This window comes from Pleurodeles waltl, chromosome 4_1 (genome assembly GCF_031143425.1).
Source record: "Pleurodeles waltl isolate 20211129_DDA chromosome 4_1, aPleWal1.hap1.20221129, whole genome shotgun sequence".
Taxonomy (NCBI): Eukaryota; Metazoa; Chordata; class Amphibia; order Caudata; family Salamandridae; genus Pleurodeles; species Pleurodeles waltl.
The window spans coordinates 534,768,998-534,791,731 of record NC_090442.1 but is presented as its reverse complement, the minus strand read 5'-3'; the positions used below and the strand labels follow the sequence as shown (position 1 = coordinate 534,791,731).

At 43.4% G+C, this 22,734-nt stretch overlaps 1 protein-coding gene across 1 annotated transcript in view; it reads right to left on the bottom strand.

Moving 5' to 3' along the window:
* Positions 1–22,734, bottom strand: part of DNAJB9 (DnaJ heat shock protein family (Hsp40) member B9) — a 29,771-nt gene that overhangs the window by 1,849 nt on the left and 5,188 nt on the right. Inside the window, exon 2 of the mRNA XM_069228887.1 lies at positions 20,988–21,217. Coding sequence (XP_069084988.1) covers positions 20,988–21,213 — 226 coding nt within the window. The 5' untranslated portion in view covers positions 21,214–21,217. The remainder of the gene's footprint in view (positions 1–20,987; positions 21,218–22,734) is intronic.

Here is a 22,734-nt window from a genome sequence, read left to right as displayed (position 1 = left end):
GGTCTGAACCACCAATTATATATGGACAGAATGGAAGGAGTAATTTATTAATTATATAGAGGCGGTGGATGGAAAGGTCAACATGAAAGCAGAACAAAAAGGAAAGAATATTACATTCTCTAGGACCATTAGGACTTAAAACTTACTAGGATGTCCAAGGCAGTAATAAGTGGTGATGTTAATGTATTTGAAGCAGCTTTGAAAGATTTGGACACTTACTTTACACCCAAGGTGTGCATGGGCATTTTAAAAGTATACATTTTCCAACTGAATCAAAATAAAGATGAAACTGTGGTAACTATGTAGCAGAATTGAAGAAGTTGGCCATTGATTGGAAATTTACATGACGAGTTTTTAAAGGATCAGTTGGTCATGCACTCAAATAATGTCACCATAAAAGAAAGGGTATTGATCAATGGAGATGCCTTATTAGAGGAGGTGTTGGTGATTATTCGAAAAGCTGAAATATCGGGGAGATGTGCGTCGGAGTTGAAGCATTCAGAAAAGGATCCAGAAAGTATGTACAAGGTACAAAGTGGAAAATACAGGCCACAAAGATGAGCAAAAACGTGTATCAAAAGAAAGAAAAAAAAAAAAAAAAATTATATATATATATATATATATATATATATATATATATATTTTTTTTTTTTTAAATGGGAGAGGACACAAGGGTGTGGAATTGTCCGTAGGACAGGTTGCTTCTGAAACCTACTTGTCCCGTAAAAATAATCTACTTGTCTCTGTGGTGTCATGTAGTGAGGCCACAAATTATGGCAGCAATCTCATTATGTAAGTGGTCTGGTAATAGCCTCTCCGATTATGCCACGGCTACTAGTATAGTAGGGCTTGAATACTTGCAATGTCATTCCCTACTATAGCAATTTCCTTATTTTGCCACTTTTCTGCAGATCTACATACTGGGGCTGGAGGAAGCAGTAAGCAATAGTTCCAGGGATGGAATGTCTGCAAACCTACTAACTTGCATGATTTAATGATTTTCACCAGCTATTCTCTAATCTTTTCCCATACCGAGAAAGGTTGGACATTTCTTGTGAATTCATGAAAGCCACTAATTCAAATACATATACCATGGGTGTATATTTGTGACTTTCTTTAAAAATTGGGTCCCTAATTAGGTCTGGCATTAACAAAGACATTTTGTTTTTATTAACCTTCTATTTCTCTAGTTATCGGCTGGGTTTACTGTGAGTGATCGCATTCTGCTCTTCCACAAGGAGCATATTGGCATACAAATTAGTTTTGTTCAGTACCAGGAACTACTGTGGCAATCCTTGGCATAATAAAACTTTAGGGGGCTCCCTGCAAAGAAACATGGAGGACCCCCCTCCAGACTCACTCTGGGCACATGCTGTGCTGACGGGGCCCCTGGATGGGGGCTGCAGGCCGTTGTTACACCACTGATGGCAATCTGTGCTTCTGGAGACCAAAAACATTTTTTTCTCCTTCTTGCCAGTGTTTGTTACAATGGCGAGGGCCCGGCAGCTCTCACACAAAGTGGTACAAAAACCATGTCAAAACAAGACACTCATTGACAAAACCAAAAAGACTCACAAAAAATGTTGGATCGATTCGTTTTGCCAGAGCTTGTTTATTCTTGTGCTTCCCATAACCTTGTTGAAAATGGCTACACTGATTTTTACATTAGGAATATTTTGGGGAAATACTAGCAATCATCAATACATTTTACTAAATGAAGCTTCAAAGAATTATCACCTAAAATTTCATAGTAGTGAAACTTTTTTCCGACTTACATTTTTTCCCCACCCAACATTTCTTTTTGAAATCATAGAATCATCACTCTTGCTTACATTCTAGCATTCTAGGAACATTATACTTATCCTCATATTGTCAAACGTTTCAAAATGTGCGCACACTTTTTTTTCCTGGAACCACTCTTAGTAGAGCAGTGGGACCTTAAAACATTTATTTAGAGCGCTCACCCTAATAATGGAGGCTTTTCATTAGTAAACCATAAATACAAGTTCGAACAGCACTAACATACAGGCACTCGTTACTTCAACTGCAGACAGTTCCCTTCTTTGTAAACTGGTAGCCAAAATATTTGTGCTGCATGGGTTTGGGCCTACTTGTCCTAAGGACAAAATAAACATGAAAACTTGTTGCTCTTGACCCCAAACAATATGTCCTGGGCGTCAGGAATTCCACATCCTTGGGACAAAAGAAGTTATAGGTGTGATAGCAGAGAACATCTTGCGTACAGTAAAAGTTGTCCTGCGGTGTAACAAAGATGCAGTAATTGTGGGACATTTTGCTAAAGTGTGTAGAAGAAAGAACCAAGTCAATTGCATCATGGAAAAGAACAGTCCAGATGTGAGTGAAACAGAAGGGGAAAGTTTGAAAGGAGATTATGTTAAAAGTGTACAAATACATTTATATTAAACATAAGGGAAGGAAAGTCCTTAAATAAACCACTGTGTGATTTGACAACTGGAGGAGTATCTTTTAACATGTGTGCTGACTCTGGATCACCATTTACTACTGTGAGTGAGGATGTCTGGAACAAAGATTTCAGGGGAAGAATTGGCTCACATTTAATACCGTCGGATATAACTCCAGAGAGTTTAGCCGGCGAACAGCTTGACATTTTAGGATACAGTTGGTTAGATTTCTCTTTCAAAGACAAAAAGGCAAGAGAGAGCTCTATATAGCTAAAAACAGTCCATCAATTCTTGGACGGGTGGATCAAGGGAATTTACATATCATTTTAGACCCTAATGGTTCGGAAAAAATGCTGATACTGGACGATGATACTTGCTGGCTAAAGAGATGATGAGCAAGTTTCCGAAGGTGTTTAAAACAAGCTTTAAGTCTATTAAAAAGTTTTGAGCACAGTACTGTGTTAAGAAAAAATAATGCAGTACCAGAAATACGTAAAGCAAGGATGACTCCTACAACAATCGATCAGAGAAGAAGTTGGAGAAGTTAGTGGAACGTGACGTGATAGAACCTATTAAAAGATCAGAATGGATTTCGCCTATAGTGGTTGCGCATAAAAGCAATGGAAACATTCACCTTTGTGTTGACTTACACCATGTGAACAGCAACATTATCATAAATCAGTTCCCTCTTCCAAATATCACGGAGATGGTGGCATCACTTAAAGGAGCTTATCATCAAATAGCTCTTACACCAGAATACAGAGGTTTTACAGCATTCATCACACCGTTTGGTTACTATCAATTTAAAAGCATGCTGTTTGTATTGGCAACGGCGGCTGTGGTGTTTCAACGGTTGATGAACAATTTATTTAAAAAAAAAAAAAAAAAAAAATTGGTGTGAGATTTTTCCAACATGATATTTTGGTGTTTGGAAGGGACAGAGAGGAGCATGATGAGAAGTTGAGAGCAGTGTTGGAGACGCTCGACCGTGTGGGGTTGACCATAGAATTGAGTAAGTGTAAATTTGCTGAAAAGAGTGTGTGTTATTTGGGTCATGTCATTAGTGAAGAAGGAATTAGACCAAAACCTTCTTTGGTGGAAACAATTATGGGCACTTCAGCACTAGTAGATAAAGAGGAGGTAAGATCATTCTTGGGAATGGAGTATTCTGCAAAATATATTCTTCATTTTCTTAGACAGGACGTATAATATTCGTCAATTGTTAAAGAAAAATGTCAAATTTGTGTGGAACATGAAATGGAATTCAACATGTTAAAGAATTGTTAACTAAGGCACCTGCTTTGAGTGGGTTTGATCCAAATATGAAGTGTACAATTACAACAGACTCAAGTAATAAAGGGTTAAGTGCGGTGCTATCTCAGGGAGCATCTAGGGGCGGAGAGAGAATTATCATTTTGCTTCATGTACATTGTCACCAACGGAGACAAAATATCCCATTATTGAGAAGGAAGCATTGGCATGTGCGCGGGCATTGGACCATTTTCATGTGTTTATTTGGGGGTACGTCAGTAACTATAAAATGTGACCACAAGCCATTGGTCAAATTATTGACTACGGAAGGATGTGTGAATGCTTCACCAAGAATGGTGAGGTTATCTATAAGGCTGAAAGACTATGCATACAACATAGTTTAGATGCCAGGTAAAGAGAATGCACTGGCGGACTGTAAGGTTTTCCGATGCCATTGGAGGAGTGTGAGGATGATCCTTGGAATGATTTTAAGGTTGCTTCGATTCATGATTCTGGGGAGCCAGCAACAAAGAGAAAGGAATGGGAGGTGGAATAGGAAAAATGTCATATCACAAGGTCTGGTAAGATATTTGTGAGGGTTGGCCTAGGAAAGAACACATTTCAGAAGAATTAAACCCATTTTGGGAGTTAAGACTGGAATTGTCCATTGATAATGGAGTAGTTTTAAGAGGCAGGAGAGTAGTTCCACCACAGGGAATACGTGGTAAGATTTTGAGTTTATGTCATGCCGGACATTTTGGTGTTGTAAGGACCAGGGCAGTAGTAAAAGGGGTGTTCTGGTGGCCAGGAATGGACAAGGCAGTTGAGAGATTTGTAAGGTAATTTGAGTTTTGTTCTAGTGCTGACAAATTTGTACGTACTTTGGAACCTACTATGAGTAAGGGTCTTATTCCAGAACAACCTTGGCAACGTGTGGCATATGTAATTGTGTTGATAGATTTATTTACCAAAAGACCGGTGATTGAAATAGTGGGAAAAAAAAGTAGACAGTGACAGTATTAAAATTTGTGGACGGAGTTTGTTTCAGAAGGGATTCCATCTTTGGTGTTAAGTGATAATGGGGCGCAATTATCTTCAAATATGGCGAATAAATATTTTGAGATAATTGGGGGGGGGGGGGGGGGGGCATAAAACCTCTTCACTCTATAATCCTAGTGGTAATGGAACGGTGGAGAGATTGAACCGGGTAGTGAAGAATATTATTCAAGCGGCAGTTTTAAAGTTTTTCACCATAAGTTGGTTCGGCGAGTGCCGTATCTTCGGACACGTGTTTCTGGCTATTTGGCCGTCATCAGCGAAGAGCAACGTGTAGCTGGCGGGGTTGCTTGAAATGCCGCCTTGAAAGTATTCACAGGTTTAAGTACCACTCAAGAAAGCGCACAGGTGCTTCACCCGAGCTAGTCAGCTCAGAGGTGAAAAACTTTCAAAACTCTATTCAAATTTGTGCTAATGACTGCATTTACCATGATGCCTTGGGGTCACAAATGCTGGAATGGAAGACAGGGTGCTCCCCATTTTGACTGCTGTAATTAAGGCTCCCGTGAGCCTCTGAGCTGACGAGCTCGGGTGAAGCACCTGTGCGCCTTCTTGAGTGGTACTTAAACCTGTGAATACTTTCAAGGCGGCATTTCAAGCAACCCCGCCAGCTACACGTTGCTCTTCGCTGATGACGGCCAAATAGCCAGAAACACGTGTCCGAAGATACGGCACTCGCCGCACCAACTTATGGTGAAAAACATTCAAAACTCTATTCAAATTCGTGCTAATGACTGCATTTACCATGATGCCTTGGGGTCACAAATGCTGGAATGGAAGACAGGGTGCTCCCCATTTTGACTGTCAAAAATGAATACTAACAAACCCGCCGATCTAAGAACAATCATCTTAAAATCCAGAAAAAGGTCACTGTTGGACTTTTTGCCATACGCAGGGTCATCCCCAGTCTTTTTTGCCTCCTTCCTCCTGGTTTTTCTGACCTCTCGCTGTTGGCTCTAGGACTCTGAGCACTTCATCACTGCTGACCAGTGCTAAAGTGCAGGTGCTCTCCCATCTAAAGTTGGTATGATTGGCTTATACCTAATTGACATATTTAATTTACCTATAAGTCCCTTGTACAGTGGTATCTCTATACCCAGGTCCTGTAAATTAAATACTACTAGTGGGCCTGCAGCGCTGCTTGCGCCACCCACTGAAGTAGACTTTCAAACCTGTCTCAGGCCTGCTAGCGCAGGGCCTGTGTGCGCAGTTTTCTGCCACAGGGAACTGGCATCTAAATTTACTTGCCAGGCCCAGAACTCCCTTTTTACTACATGTAAGTCACCCCTAAGGTACGCCGTAGCTAGCCCTATGGGCAGGGTGCCATGTATGTAGAAAGGCAGGACATGTGCAAGTTGAGTGGCCTGTCCTGGTAGTGACAAACAGCCTAATTGGTGTCTCACTGCTGTGAGTGCTGCCTTCTCATAGGATTGCATTAGAAATGCCCTGCCTTATGTGTAAGGGGTATTGTCTGATTTATGAGGGGTAGCGTAGGCATGTTTGGTATGGTTGTGATGGTGATAATAAATGCTTACTGGTGTGGGTGTATTTTTTATTACTATCACAGAAATGCCACTTCTAGAAAGTGCGCATTTAACTGTGCTCATGACTCTGGTGTTTTGCAGCTTTACTCCAATCCACGTCTGGGCAGAGTGACAGTTGGGGCTTTGTGCATTCTTTTCAGACAGCCTGTACACAGGGAGGGTGGAGGTGTCACAGAGGTGCATCTGCATACTGAATAGTCTTCCTGGGCTGAGAGAAGGGAGAGGCGGGGCACACCTGCATTTGTAAAGACTGTGCCCTGGCCTCACACAATAGGGTTGTTAACCCCCCACTGATGTTTGGAGCCTGTGCTGAAAGGAGAGAGGGGGCACTCCCAGAACCAGTTGTAACTGGCTGGAACCTCCTCTCCCTACCATTGTAAAACACTGTAAGAACTGACTATAAGTACAGGGGAATTTCCCCCACAATTTGAACACTCTTGGAACTTGAACCTGGACACAAGACGCTGCTGAATGGACTCACCAGGAAACTGCCTTGGACTGCTGCTGCGCTAACCTGTGACCTGCCTGGTCACTAGGAGGAACTGCCATCATCTGCACCCCTTGTGCTGGCCTGTAGCTGGACCCACCAGCCTTGTGCTCCTTCCTACTTCATTGTTCCCAGGGGCAGGGTGCCGTGGCCCCTGACCCCTGTAACTTTTCCCTGCACGAGGAGTGCTGCTTTGATATCCCCTTTGCGCTGAGAGAGCGCTCTTCTGTGCCCTCAGGCACTTTGAGGCACCTGTTTCATGCTGGAATCACCGCCACAACCCAGGCTATAAGTATGGCCTTAGCGCTTTGAAAAGCACTTCCTGGATGGCCCCCAGTAATCACAGTCCCCGAAGGGGCCCGTCAATAGTCTAGAGGAGGTGCGTGCAGCCCTCTTCTCCTCAAAAGGATGTCAGAGGCCCCCCATTTTGCGCATAGGAGCGCCGGGGGCCCCATTGTGCATCTTCTAGGCACTGGAGGTGCCTTCATCAAGCCAGGTACTGTTAAAGGAACAATATATAGAACATAAGTTCTTACTAGAGACTTCTTCTGATTTATATGTTGCATACCTGTTTTTGATGGTGTTTCATAGGCATATGCAAATGTTCCTTTTATGGGCATGACTTGCTAATATATGTTTCCCTAACTTGCCATATTTTTTCTAATGTTCCTACTATGGGCGTTTATGATATTCTTATGACAAGTGTTCTAATGTGATAACGTGTTTCCTGACTACTGCTTATGTTGCAGAATACGGAGTAACCTGTGTGTTATGTGTGACTACTGCTAGTTTGCAGAGTAACTAATGTGTAACGTTCCGACAACTGCTAAGGTAGCAGGATAGTACTGATATGTGCTTGGTCTGATAATTGCCTTGTGTACAATACAGTATATTTTCATATAATCTGGTGTTGTGTTTCCTTTGTGGTGGGGATATTGCGTCACGTGTGTTGTGTGTGTTGTGCAAACGCTTTACACATTGCCTCCGGGTTAAGCCTGACTGCTTGTGCCAAGCCACCAAGGGGGTGAGCAGGGGTTATCTTGGACGTGTAACTCCCTTGCCCTGACTAGAGTGGGTAAGTTCTGCCTGGCTGAGGTGCATAACCTAGCCAACCAGAAACCCCATTTCCAACATTGGAAGCAGCGACAAAACTCTGCACATAAGAAAAAATAAAATATAAGAATGAGGAAAGTGTCCTCTCGAGTTTGTACAATGACCTGATACCCATTTTAGTAAAACCTTTTCTCTGCAAATAAGAATGCTGGAGATTCCATCCCCTGTAGCATAATTAGCACATTAGAACATAAGAAAATGTGCAGCTCAAACAAACGGAAAGTTACTAAGAAAACGTGCCGCAAGTGGTGGTGCATAGAGGAAGTCACTTTACTGAGGGTAACTAGTTATCTTTCAGATGCTGATTATTGTATTCAGTATTAAACCGGTGCTAATAATGTGAAAAGTTTGGCAAGACAGTTCTGATGTCACCAATTAATGTACTACGGAATGATTTTTGCATGCATCACATAATAAATCCTATTATACTTAAACGTAATTCAAAGCACGTGCTAACAACGACTGCTTGTCATGAAACTGTATTTTTTTAAAAGTATCTCTTTATTGATTTAAATTACAATCCAGCGGTAAACCACCATAGTAGGCAGAAACCTGAGCATAAAGAGACGTTCAATGGAGCACAAACAAGCATACAGGCCTGAAACAACCCTTTCTTCAGTTAAACAGGCTCCAATTGACATCTAAAAGATCATTAACAGAACCATTACAATAGTATGGCAACTAAAACATCACAAAGTATCAGTTACACCTGCCATCAGTGACCTTCACTGTGCCTGCAACTCAGATTTTCAGACTGAGAGATTTGGGCTTAGTCGGCACCCTGTCGGCAGGGGTCACATCAACTATCACACCATCCCATCGCAGCTCCAAGGAGCTAAAGGTCAAACTCTTACTCACCCATATACCCCGCCAAACACTCCCTCCATTGGAGGTGCACTGCCCCAAATGCAGGGTTGGCTTGGTGATGTTTAAATCACTGACAACGTTCCTGCGTGCTGCCCCCAAGGCCAGGTTCAAGAAGCAGCCACCCACTTTCCTTTTAGGGCCTCCTTTTTATAGCCCAAACAGGCCTATTTTAACCGTGCACCAGTAAATCAACCGTCCGAATGTCCACAGCAGACTTGTACAACCAGGTGCCTGCCCGCACTCATCATTAAAAGAGTCTGCAGGAGCTCATACGCAGGAGGCTCTGACTCAAGGGCCTCAAACATGTGGCTAAAGTCTCAAGTGAGAGCACCGTACGTCAGGAATTGAGTACCTGGGAGGTTGTCCTCCGTGCCTCTAGGACTGCACGCCTAATTTAATGGCAAACTCCACCCAGCATCTGAGTGCTAAGTGGAGGAGGCATGACTTACTGGGTGGGTGAAGCCGCACCCCCAACAGTAGGGCTAGAAGTGCTCCTTTCCTGTTTAGATCGTCAAATTCCTCCAGTTCAGCCAAGCTAAGCCCAGCCACTGCAACTGAGCAGCATAGTAACATAATGAAAATGTCACTTACCCAGTGTACATCTGTTCGTGGCATCAGTCGCAGTAGATTCGCATGTTCTGCAATAGCTCGCCATCTGGTGTTGGGCCGGAGTGTTACAAGTTGTTTTTCTTCGAAGAAGTCTTTCGAGTCACGGGACCGAGTGACTCCTCCTTTTGTCTCCATTGCGCATGGGCGTCGACTCCATCCTCGATTGTTTTTCCCCGCAGAGGGTGAGGTAGGAGTTGAATTGTAGTAATAGTGCCCATGCAATGGAGTGACTAAGTATGCACTTATTTAAGGTTGAGATGATACATATATAAATAATTGAAGGTAACTTCCAAACTGCTACAGGTTCCCGGGGAGGCGGGTGGGCACATGCGAATCTACTGCGACTGATGCCACGAACAGATGTACACTGGGTAAGTGACATTTTCAGTTCGATGGCATCTGTCGCTGTAGATACGCATGTTCTGCAATAGACTAGTAAGCAGTTATTTCCCCAAAAGCGGTGGATCAGCCTGTAGGAGTGGAAGTAGTCTGAAATAATGTCCTTAATACAGCTTGACCTACTGTGGCTTGTTGTGCGGATAACACGTCTACACAGTAGTGCTTGGTGAATGTGTGAGGCGTAGACCATGTGGCTGCCTTACATATTTCTTGCATTGGGATGTTTCCTAGAAAGGCCATGGTAGCACCTTTCTTTCTGGTTGAGTGTGCCCTTGGTGTAATGGGCAGCTGTCGTTTAGCTTTAAGGTAGCAGATTTGGATGCATTTAACTATCCATCTGGCTATACCTTGTTTTGAAATTGGGTTTCCTGCATGAGGTTTTTGAAATGCAATAAAGAGTTGTTTAGTCTTTCTGATGTTCTTTGTTCTGTCGATGTAATACATTAATGCTCTTTTGACATCTAATGTATGTAGTGCCCTTTCAGCTACGGTATCTGGCTGTGGAAAGAACACCGGAAGTTCCACTGTTTGATTTAGATGGAACGGTGAAATAACCTTTGGCAAAAATTTAGGATTGGTCCTTAGGACGACTTTATTTTTGTGTAGTTGTATAAAAGGTTCCTGTATAGTAAACGCCTGAATCTCGCTTACTCTTCTCAGGGAAGTAATGGCGATGAGAAATGCCACCTTCCAGGTTAGGAACTGTATGTCGCAGGAGTGCATGGGTTCAAAAGGTGGACCCATAAGTCTAGTTAGGACAACATTTAGGTTCCATGAAGGAACAGGTAGTGTTCTTGGTGGTATAATTCTCCTAAGGCCCTCCATGAATGCTTTAATGACTGGTATTTTATATAGGGAAGTTGAATAGGTAGTCTGCAGGTATGCAGATATTGCTGCAAGGTGAATCTTAATGGAAGAGAAAGCTAGGTTAGATTTTTGTAAGTGAAGCAAGTAACCCACTACATGTTCTGGAGTTGTGTGTAATGGTTGTATTTGACTAATATGGCAGTAGCAAACAAACCTCTTCCATTTACTTGCATAGCAGTGCCTGGTGGATGGCCTTCTTGCTTGTTTTATGACTTCCATACATTCTTGGGTAAGTTGTAAGTGCCCGAATTCTAGGATTTCAGGAGCCAGATTGCTAGATTCAGCGATGCTGGATCTGGGTGTCTGATCTTTTGGTTGTGCTGTGTCAACAGATCTGGCCTGTTGGGCAATTTGATGCAGGGTACCACTGATAGGTCTAGCAGCGTTGTGTACCAGGGTTGCCTTGCCCAAGTTGGTGCTATCAATATGAGTTTGAGTTTGCTTTGACTGAGTTTGTTTACCAGGTAAGGAAGGAGAGGGAGAGGAGGAAAAGCGTAAGCAAATATCCCTGACCAGTTCATCCATAGGGCATTGCCTTGGGATTGCTTGTGTGGGTATCTGGATGCGAAGTTTTGGCATTTTGCGTTCTCCCTTGTCGCAAACAAGTCTATCTGAGGTGTTCCCCAGAGTTTGAAATAAGTGTTCAGTATTTGGGGGTGAATTTCCCATTCGTGGACCCGTTGGTGATCTCGAGAGAGATTGTCTGCGAGTTGATTTTGTATCCCTGGTATAAACTGTGCAATTAGGCGAATTTGGTTGTGAATTGCCCAATGCCAAATTTTTTGTGCTAACAGGCTTAACTGCGTGGAGTGCGTCCCTCCCTGCTTGTTTAGATAATACATTGTTGTCATGTTGTCTGTTTTGACGAGAATGTATTTGTGAACTATTATTGGTTGGAAAGCTTTTAGTGCTTGAAAAACTGCAAGAAGTTCTAGGTGATTGATATGCAGTTTTGTTTGATGTACGTTCCATTGTCCTTGTATGCTGTGTTGATCGAGGTGTGCTCCCCACCCTGTCATGGAAGCATCTGTTGTTATTACGTATTGTGGCACTGGGTCTTGGAAAGGCCGCCCCTTGTTTAAATTTATGTTGTTCCACCACAGAAGCGAGAGGTAAGTTTGGCGGTCTATTAACACCAGATCTAGAAGGTGACCCTGTGCTTGAGACCACTGTGATGCTAGGCATTGTTGTAAGGGCCTCATGTGCAGTCTTGCGTTTGGGACAATGGCTATGCATGATGACATCATGCCTAGGAGTTGTAATACCATCTTTGCTTGTATCTTTTGTGTTGGATACATGCGTTGTATGATGGTGTTGAAATTTTGAATTCTTTGTGGACTTGGAGTGGCTACTCCTTTTGATGTGTCTATTATGGCTCCCAGGTATTGTTGTACCTTGCGTGGCCGAATTTTGGATTTTGTGAAATTGACGGTGAACCCTAGTTTGAAGAGGGTTTGTATGATATGATTTGTGTGATTTGAGCACTCTATTAACGAATGGGCCTTGATTAGCCAGTCGTCTAGATATGGGAACACATGTATTTGCTGCCTTCTGATGTGTGCAGCGACTACCGCTAGACATTTGGTAAAGACTCTTGGTGCGGTTGTTAATCCGAAAGGCAGTACCTTGAATTGGTAATGTATTCCTTTGAATACAAACCTTAGGTATTTCCTGTGCGATGGGTGAATTGGTATATGGAAATAAGCATCCTTGAGGTCTAAAGTTGCCATGTAGTCGTGCAGCTTTAGCAATGGCAATACTTCTTGTAGTGTGACCATGTGGAAGTGGTCTGATTTGATGAAAGTGTTGACTACTCTGAGGTCTAGGATTGGTCTCAGTGTTTTGTCCTTCTTTGGTATCAGAAAGTACAGTGAGTAAACTCCTGTGTTTATTTGTGTGTTTGGCACTAATTCGATTGCATTCTTTTGCAATAGTGCCTGCACTTCTATCTCTAGGAGATTGGAATGGTGTGTTGTTAAATTTTGTGCTTTTGGTGGTATGTTTGGAGGGAACTGTAGAAATTCTATGCAGTAACCATGTTGGATAATTGCTAGAACCCAAGTGTCTGTAGTGATTTTCTCCCATGCTCTGTAATAATGACCTATTCGTCCCCCCACTGGTGTTGTGTGGAGGGGGTGAGTGACATGTGAGTCACTGTTTAGTAGTAGGGGTTTTGGGGCTTTGGAATCTTCCTCTATTTCTAGGGAATTGCCCTCCTCTATATTGTCCCCGAAAACCTCCTCTATACTGTCCTTGGTAACTGGACGGTGTGGCTTGTGAGGTGCTGGCTTGTGTGCTTTGACCCCGAAACCCCCCTCGAAAGGGCGTTTTACGGAATGAGCTGTAATTCCCTCTGCTCTGCGGGGAGTAGAGTGCGCCCATGGCTTTGGCAGTGTCCGTATCTTTTTTGAGTTTCTCAATCGCTGTGTCCACTTCTGGACCGAACAGTTCTTTTTCATTAAAAGGCATATTGAGAACTGCTTGTTGAATCTCTGGTTTAAATCCAGACGTTCGGAGCCATGCATGCCTTCTGATAGTTACAGATGTATTAATTGTCCGTGCAGCTGTATCTGCAGCGTCCATGGAGGAGCGGATCTGGTTGTTGGAGATGGCTTGTCCCTCCTCAACCACTTGTTTTGCCCTATTTTGGAAGTCTTTGGGCAGATGTTCGATGAGATGTTGCATCTCGTCCCAGTGGGCTCTGTCATAGCGCGCAAGTAGTGCCTGGGAGTTCGCGATGCGCCACTGGTTTGCAGCTTGTGCTGCGACTCTCTTACCAGCTGCATCAAACTTGCGGCTTTCTTTATCTGGGGGTGGTGCATCTCCAGATGTGTGAGAGTTGGCCCTTTTCCTAGCTGCTCCTACAACAACAGAGTCTGGTGGCAGCTGTGTTGTGATGAAAGCTGGGTCCGTAGGAGGCGCCTTGTACTTTTTTTCCACCCTTGGTGTGATTGCCCTACTTTTGACCGGGTCCTTAAATATGTCTTTTGCGTGCCAGAGCATACCAGGGAGCATAGGCAGGCTTTGGTAGGAGCTGTGGGTGGAGGAGAGTGTGTTGAACAAGAAATCATCCTCGACCTGTTCTGAGTGGAGGCTTACGTTGTGAAATTGTGCTGCTCTAGCCACCACCTGAGAGTACGCGGTGCTGTCTTCTGGTGGAGATGGTTTTGTAGGGTATGCCTCTGGGCTGTTATCTGACACTGGGGCGTCGTATAGGTCCCATGCGTCCTGGTCTTGGTCACCCTGGCTCATGGTGGTGTGAGCTGGGGAGTGTGATGGCGTTTGTGCTGGTGAAACGTTAATCACGGGCGGAGGAGAGGGTGGTGGTGTAACTCTTTTCACCACTTTTGGTTGTGGTGCTTGTTCCGTCTGGAACTCCAACCTTCTCTTTCTCCTAATGGGGGGAAGGGTGCTTATTTTTCCTGTCCCCTGCTGAATGAAAATACGTTTTTGCGTATGGTCCGCATCAGTTGCTTGTAGCTCTTCCTCAAACCTATGCTTCTGCATTTGGGAGGTTAGCGAGTGCTCTTCTGTATAAGAGCCTGAAGCTGGGTCGCTTGCAGTTTGTTTCGGCATCGAAACTTTGTCTGCGTGTTTTTTCGGCTCCGAGGTGACTTTTTTCCTTTTCGGGGCCGAAACCTCTCGGCGTCGATCTGTTTCGGTGCCGCTGTCTCGGCGTCGAGCCGTGTCCACACCGGCATCTCGGTGTCGAGGCTTGTCTCCAGCACTTTCTCGGTCCCGAGAAGGCTGCGTGCCGGTGTCTCGACCGGAGTCGGACGATCTCGGCACTGTTTGGGCCTTTTTCGGTGCCGACGGTCGGTCACCGATTTTATGGGTTGAGCCATGGCCTGGTGGCAGTGGCGTCCCCTGGGCCTTGTAAATGTTTCTTTGTGTGGTTTTCGACGTCTTACTCACGGTTTGTGTATCGTCGAATCCTTCGGAGTCTGAGTCTTGGATCGAGAAGGTACCTTCCTCTTCCTGTTCCTCGAACTCCCGTCGGGCTGTCGGTGCGGACGCCATTTGAAGTCTTCTGGCTCGACGGTCTCGGAGTGTTTTTCGGGACCGGAACGCACGACAGGCCTCGCAGGTGTCTTCGCTGTGCTCAGGTGACAGGCACAGGTTGCAGACCAAGTGTTGGTCTGTGTAGGGGTATTTATTGTGGCATTTGGGGCAGAAACGGAACGGGGTCCGTTCCATCGGCGTTCTTCAGCACGCGGTCGGGCCGACCAGGCCCCGACGGAGGATCGAAAAACTACCCCGAAGGGCACCGGAGCTCTTCGATCTTCGATGCGGTGTTGAATCTAAGTATGCCGATCCCGAACGCAACAATACCGACGAAAATCTTCCGAAATTAACTATTTTTTCTGTTCCGAAACTCGGAGCGACAGGAACACGTCCGAACCCGATGGCGGAAAAAAAACAATTGAGGATGGAGTCGACGCCCATGCGCAATGGAGACAAAAGGAGGAGTCACTCGGTCCCGTGACTCGAAAGACTTCTTCGAAGAAAAACAACTTGTAACACTCCGGCCCAACACCAGATGGCGAGCTATTGCAGAACATGCGTATCTACAGCGACAGATGCCATCGAACTTCATATTTTGAGACCTCTAGAACCCCAGCGCCATAGGTCTCCGGAATATAAGCAGACACACACTGGAGTATTTCCTCACCCTGATCAGTTCCCTAATAAGGGCATCCAGGGATCAAAACCAAGCCCGCACTATCCAGATCTGGAGATTCACAAAACAACTAATGGACTTGAGAGAGAGCATGACCATCTTGGTCAGGGGGGAGGTGTTAGGCCAGGGGATAAAGCGGTTTGATCCTCCCATATAGGTGGGGATGAAGCTGACTAGCCACGACCTTACTAAGGATTTTATATTCCAAGTTTAACATGGATGGGGTGGGGTTTGGTGAGGGAGTGACAGAACAAGCACCACCTACAGTGCCTCACTCGAGGGCTTGGGGAAGTATATGATAAAGGCCTCCCTGAAAGTGTCAAGAAGGGAATCCTGCTCCAAATCACAGGCCTGCATCACTGCCAGCTTCGGGACCAGCTGTGAGGCAAAAGTGTGATACACTTCAGCCAGGAGGCCATCTGTCCTGGGTGATTTGCCATGAGTCATACGCTTTATGTCTTCTGACGTCAGGCTCAGAAACAGGGGCTCCCAGAAAAGGGACAGGGTCCCCTTGGTGGTCGGGTATCAGGCTCATACAACGCCCAATAGTAGCTTGTGAATACCCCATGAATTTCTGCCTGGGAGTGAAACATTTCCCCCATTGGTCCCACTAACTGCGTAATCGGCTAACCCCTGTCCTCAGAGCAGATCAACCATGCTTTTGCCATGAAATTGTTTTGTGCAAATTAATAACACAAAATTACAGACTCTGTCCTAAAAACAGCAATTATTTCATGAGGGTACGAGATGGATTCAAATCTATGCAGCATTTGTATTTGCCGTGCTGACCTATAATAGTGCCAGCTCCTGGCTTCTGAAGAGACCTGTTCTTTTACAAGTAAAGCATTAAGCACTGGGCACAGGGTTTGAGTCTAAAACCCATCAGTTGCTACAGAGATATTCAACGGCTGAGGCACATGTTTTCTACGAAGAGAGGACCAGAATGATCAGGCTGGGCTAGCTATATTTTTGGGACCTTTTCAGCCATGAAAGAAGGACTGTTGTTGTAGATAGTTTTATGGACCAAAACTAAGGGTTTAAACAGGATTCTACCTCCCCCAAAAAACTGGTCAGAGGAACTGGAGCAGGAAGGGGAGAAAAGCTTGCAGACACCCCAATCTCATAGCAGCATTCTGGCATAATTAGAGCCAAACTATTACTGTCTGGTGACTTCACTTACTTATATGCAGCCAATTTCAACCTTTTGAAAACCTACTGTGTATAATACAAATACTCGGGACAGTCTGTTGCTTACCATTGTTTGGCTTTCATTTCTATCAAATTCGCCTGCTTCTTATTAAGAGGCTTTCTTTCCTTCAGTAAGAGATAGGCCAGGGTACAAAGATGTGAGAAGTAAGCAAGGCATGTGGTTAAAACCAAAGGAAGGTTTTCATAAGTGCAACAGGTGCAAGACCTATCCATATGGTACTAATGCAACCACAGTGAAAACCCACTTTGGGAAAGAAATGAGAATCTCCAAGCATCCCACCTGTAGAACTGACTACGCAGTTTATCTGTTGAAGTGAGGATGTAATGCGATTTATACAGAAAGTAACACCTTACAGGCCCATAAGAGGACCCTGCAACATCTAAGAGCTATTAAAAATGAGGATAATACTTACCCTGTGATGAGGTATGTTCGGAAAGTACATCAAGCTGACATTGAGCATTTAAAATACATGGTGATTGATACCACTGTAAACCCAGGGGAGTGGGAGAGAATAGAGGGAAGGTGCTGTACAGGTTGGAAGCACGCTACATTTTAAGGTTTTACGCTCTAGGACCAAGAGGTTTGAATATGGATGCAGAATTACATTAGTTTATCTAATATGTAAAGTCTACGGTCTCCCTCAAAGGTTTTTAAAATGTTATGTTCATCTGTTGAATGTTTTTCCTTTCACTTGAATTTCAGTAATGGAAGGACGAGCTCAAAATAAAATGGAACACGGAAGACTACGATTAGAATAGCTAGATCTTCTAAATATGGGCGCTGAAGTGCAAGTATGCAAACGAGCATGATATTTGGGTGAGAGTATGTAGTCCACTAGGGTGTAAACAGGTAAATCATTTGAGAGATATATTAGTAAGGTTAGACTGTTATATTTAACCTACTGGGACGGAATGTGTATTTTAAAGTGGATGGTAATTTGCCAAGAGGGGCACTGGACCAGCGTCTTTAAAGTAATGTTGCACATTTCATTTTATATGAAAAGTAACAAGAGTTTTATATAAAAAAAATTCACATAAAACATGAAGTATTGTTTTACTGGGGGTTTTATGTTGATAATAATTGTAGGTTATATTGTTTTGGCATGGACGAATTAAGATGGCCGTTGTGAAAGTGAGAAAATGGAGGCTCGCGCAGCAATAGTCCATTATTTCGGTATGTTAACCCCTTCTGTGCCTTGGACGAGGTGATCTCCCCACCAACACACCCCGGTCGTGGATGGAAGGGGACTCCCTTCCACCTCCCAACCCCCCCCCCCTCCTGTGACATCAGCGCGGATCGCGCGCTGATTGTCACAGAGGCCTCCTCCTTCGCGCTGGAAGCTCAGCTTGCAGCGCGCTCGGAGGAGAAATGCAAAGCATTTCTCTTCCGATCACGTGGAGGAGGCCGGATGAATTTCCTTCCCTTTGAAGTCTCTCTCAGCGTTTCAAAAGCCGTATTGTAAAGCAATCCGGCTTTTGAAAAGCCCACTAGACACCAGGGATTTTATTTTTATTTGGAAATTGACATAAGGGAGCGACCCCTTGGGCAAGGGTCGCTTCCCTAGGGGGCAAATTACATTTAGGCCATTTCTGCCCCCCTCAGGGGCAGATTGGCCTATTTTAATTAGGCCAATCTGCCCTCAAGGGGGACAGAAACCACTAGACACCAGGGAGTTTTTAATTTCCTTCGTGAATTTCACGCAAGGGGAGCGACCCCTTAGGGGCAAATTTATTTTAGGCCATTTCTGTCCCCTTCCCCCGGAGCCGGCTGAGCTAGAGGCCAAAACCTACAGGTAGGCACTTTGCAAAAAACACCTGTTTTCTGTGAAAAAATGTGATGTGTCCACGTTGTGTTTTGAGGCATTTCCTGTTGCGGGCGCTAGGCCTACCCACACAAGTGAGGTATCATTTTTATCGGGAGACTTGTGGGAACGCTGGGTGGAAGGAAATTTGTGGCTCCTCTCAGATTCCAGAACTTTCTGTCACCGAAATGTGAGGAAAAAGTGTTTTTTCAGCCAAATTGAGGTTTGCAAAGGATTCTGGGTAACAGACCCTGGCCAGAGCCCCACAAGTCATCCCATCTTGGACCTCCCTAGGTCTCTTGTTTTAAAAAATGCACAGGTTTGGTTGGTTTCCCTAGGTGCCGGCTGAGCTAGAGGCCAAAATCTACAGGTAGGCACTTTGCAAAAAACACCGCTGTTTTCTGTCAAGAAATTTGATGTGTCCACGTTGTGTTTTGGGGCATTTCCTGTCGCGGGCGCTAGGCCTACCCACACAAGTGAGGTATCATTTTTATCGGGAGACTTGGGGGGGAACATAGAATAGCAAAACAAGGGCTATTGCCCCTTGTCTGTCTCTACATTTTTTTCCTTCCAAATATAAGAGAGAGTGAAAAAAAGACGTCTATTTGAGAAATGCCCTGTAATTCACATGCTAGTATGGGCACCGCGGAATTCAGAGATGTGCAAATAACCACTGCTCCTTAACACCTTATCTTGTGCCCATTATGGAAATACAAAGGTTTTCTTAATAGCTATTTTTCCACTCTTTATATTACTGCAAATTAATTGCTGTATACCCGGTACAGATTGAAAACCCACTGCAGGGTGCAGCTCATTTATTGCCTCTGGGTACCTAGGGTTCTTGATGAACCTACAAGCCCTATATATCCCCGCAACCAGAAGAGTCCAGCAGACGTAACGGTATATTGCTTTCAAAAATCTGACATTGCAGGAAAAAGTTACAGAGTAAAACGTAGAGAAAAATTGCTGTTTTTTCACCGCAATTTCAATATTTGTTTTTTTCAGTTGTTATTTTCTGTAGGAAACCCTTGTAGGATCTACACAAATTACCCCTTGCTGAATTCAGAATTTTTACTACTTTTCAGAAATGTTTAGGTTTCTGGGATCCAGCATTGGTTTCACGCCCATTTCTGTCACTGACTGGAAGGAGGCTGAAAGCACACAAAAAAAAAAAAATCTTAAAAATGGGGTATGTCCCAGTAAAATGCCAAAATTGTGTTGAAAATGTGGGTTTTCTGATTCAAGTCTGCCTGTTCCTGAAAGCTGGGAAGCTGGTGATTTTAGCACTGCAACCCCTTTGTTGATGCCATTTTCAGGGGGAAAAAAAACACAAGCCTTCTTCTGCAGCCCCCTTTTCCCATTTTTATTATTTTTTTTAAATCGAACTTTTCACTGTATTTGGGCTAATTTCTTGGCCTCCTTCAGGGGAAGGCAAAAAGTCTGGGTACCTCTAGAATCCCTAGGATGTTGGGAAAAAAAAATATATATATATATATATATATATATATATATATATATATATATATATATATATATATATATATATATATATATATATATAAATAAAAAGAGGATGCAAATTTGGCATGGGTAGCTTATGTGGACAAAAAGTTATGAGGGCCTAAGCGAGAACTATTCCAAATAGGCAAAAAAAGGCCTGGCACAGGAGGGGAAAAGGCATGGCAGTGAAGGGGTTAAAAGGAAATTGTAATGTGGAAATAGCAACCACGACCAAGGTCCCAGGAGGACCACAACGCATAGGTTGTAATCAGCCCTTTAAACATTTTATTTGCATAAACTGCCGGGAGTGCTGGTGCGTTCTTACAGGAAGCTTGTTACTTGTAAGAGAGGATTGCAGGTTGTCACGCTATACTGGGCACCAGCAGCGTTCGGGGGCACCCCATCACAGCTGACCAGAGTCATACTGAGAAAAATATATATGTATATACACATACATACATACACACACACACACACACACACAAAAATCATGACTACAAAATAAATTTGTAAAATACATTAATGAAGAGATCAATATTGCTATCATTTTAAAACAGAATAAAAACAAAGCAAGTGTCTTAGGTATTACAAAATTGACTTATGATAAGCGGCGTTGGTTAGAAAATCCTAAAGGAGCAGCTGCGGTGATAACAGACAACCCGGACCAAACAGAGAAACCTGAAAGTTGCAATGGAGAATGGAAAAAGTTTGGTTGAAACAATGATTCTACTATTGTGTTCTCCAAAGAGACCTGTGTTAATGCTCCAATGTCAAAGGAAGATTGTAGAACACTTTTGAAAAAGTTGTCATGCCTAAGACAGTAACAGTGATGCTGAATGGGGCATCACTATCAAGTCCATCTATCATGACACCAAACCATGACCAATTAGTATATTCCTCTTAATAGTAAACTATAAGCTGAAATTAATGGAGAAAATGTCACTTTAACAGTGTGTACATTTTAATATAACAATGTAATTAGCCCACTCCCAAAAAAAGTGCTCAGTCGGATGCTTTCAAAATAGCAATTACTCAGTCACACCTGCTCAATTTCAGACAACTTCAACACCACAATCTATCAATTAAAAAAAAAAAAAAAAAAAAAAAAAAAAGGATGAATTCGACACTTTAGAGCCCAGGGTCCACTACACTAGTAAGTTGTTGCTTTTGGACACTTACCTTCTGCAATTTCTCTAAATTTTGATTCAGCATCAGGACTCTTGTTTTTGTCAGGGTGGTATTTCATGGCCAATTTGTGAAAGGCTTTCTTTATTTGGCGCTCAGAAGCATTTTTAGGCACCCCCAAGATGTCATAGTAACTTCTGTTGGCCAAGATAAGTTCCGATATCATCAATATACAAATGGCAAAAGTACACACCGAATGTGCCGGAGCCATGGTTGCCATATCCCTAGGAGAGAAACCAAAGTAAGATTACTTTCCCTGCTCCAAGGCCAACTATAAAATGTATCTATAAAACAGAACAGCTCTTCAACAGTTGACGCCCTCATACAAAATATAGTAAAAAAATCACAAATATTTCGCAAAGCAAGCAGGGAACCTAAGATTGTTTTCTAAGGATACTGCACATTATTTGGTTGCATTTCTCATACAGGGAAACCTAGAGCCTGGAAACATTGTTAGGATTTCTAAATACTGGAGACCCACTATATTTAATATATTAAGGTGTGTGCTCTGCACATGCTCTAAAATAATAATTGTACACGCTACGGAATTCTGGCCGAACAACAGTCCTGTGGGCACAAACTGTTTAAAGAAATTCAGAAAGGGGAGGAAACGAGATTAGTTAAACTGGTGGCACATAATTTTTTTTTTTTTTTAGTTTGTGCGGAGTCTGAAAGACCATGACCTTTCTCATTAGATATCAAAGAGGCTTAGATGAAAATACGTTAGCGTACATTTCATAAAACTGGAACAAGTGGGCACAATTGTCCTTTTCAGACATTGGGGATACTGGACAAGTAGGGGTATACAACAAATTGGAGATCTTCACGGACAACAAAGAAAAAAGTGTGCATGTATTTACTGAATACATTGTATAGTGAATACTACATTGCATATTATCCTGAGTGCCACATTTAAGTCAAAAGGTCAGATTGACAAGGGTGCCCGAAATACAGTACGCCTGTCATTAATGTGCTTCGGTCTTAGCTTATAACTGCTGATGCTTCTGAATCTCTTGTTATAGTAATTAAAAGTCCAATATGCCTCCTAAGCTAAGGAAGCCCTTGTACTACAGCACACCCATACATTTTCTGAGCAAACACGGAGGACATAATTGATGTGTACCAGAAGAAAAGGCGGGTTAGATTAATAAAATACAGCCTTGGTTAATGACAGGCAGACCCACCTAACACATTAAGGTATCAGAGTACATAAAAGAATGACATACCACTATTCATATTTAGTGTACAAGTCAGCACCCTACATCAGATAACCTTATGCACAAAAATCATCCACAGTGGATACAAATATACCATATTTATACTGGGCATATCTGGGGTAATTTATTAATTCACTGCAATAATTTACAGGGTACTCCTGTAAGCAACCCTTGTGCCACAGGCTGCGAGGCACACGCTCTGCAGCGTCTTTGTTTAGCGTCCAAGTTCAGTACTGCTGTTCAGTGCACATGCAGGCTCATGTTCATTTGAAACATGAAATGTTATGGCATGCTCCTCCTTACCGAGCCAGAAAGAAGCGCCAAGTATAACCTAATTGAGTGAGTCCAGGACACATTGGGGTTTACTAAATATGGCGTTCGGGCCCCATACTAGTTTGACGTTCACAAATAATGCTTTTTCGGCAACTTCTGGACGTCCTCTTGTCTGATTAATTCACAGCATGCAGACGAGCCAGTACAGACATTACCAACATACAAATTGTAGACGTAGCTCAAACGAAGTC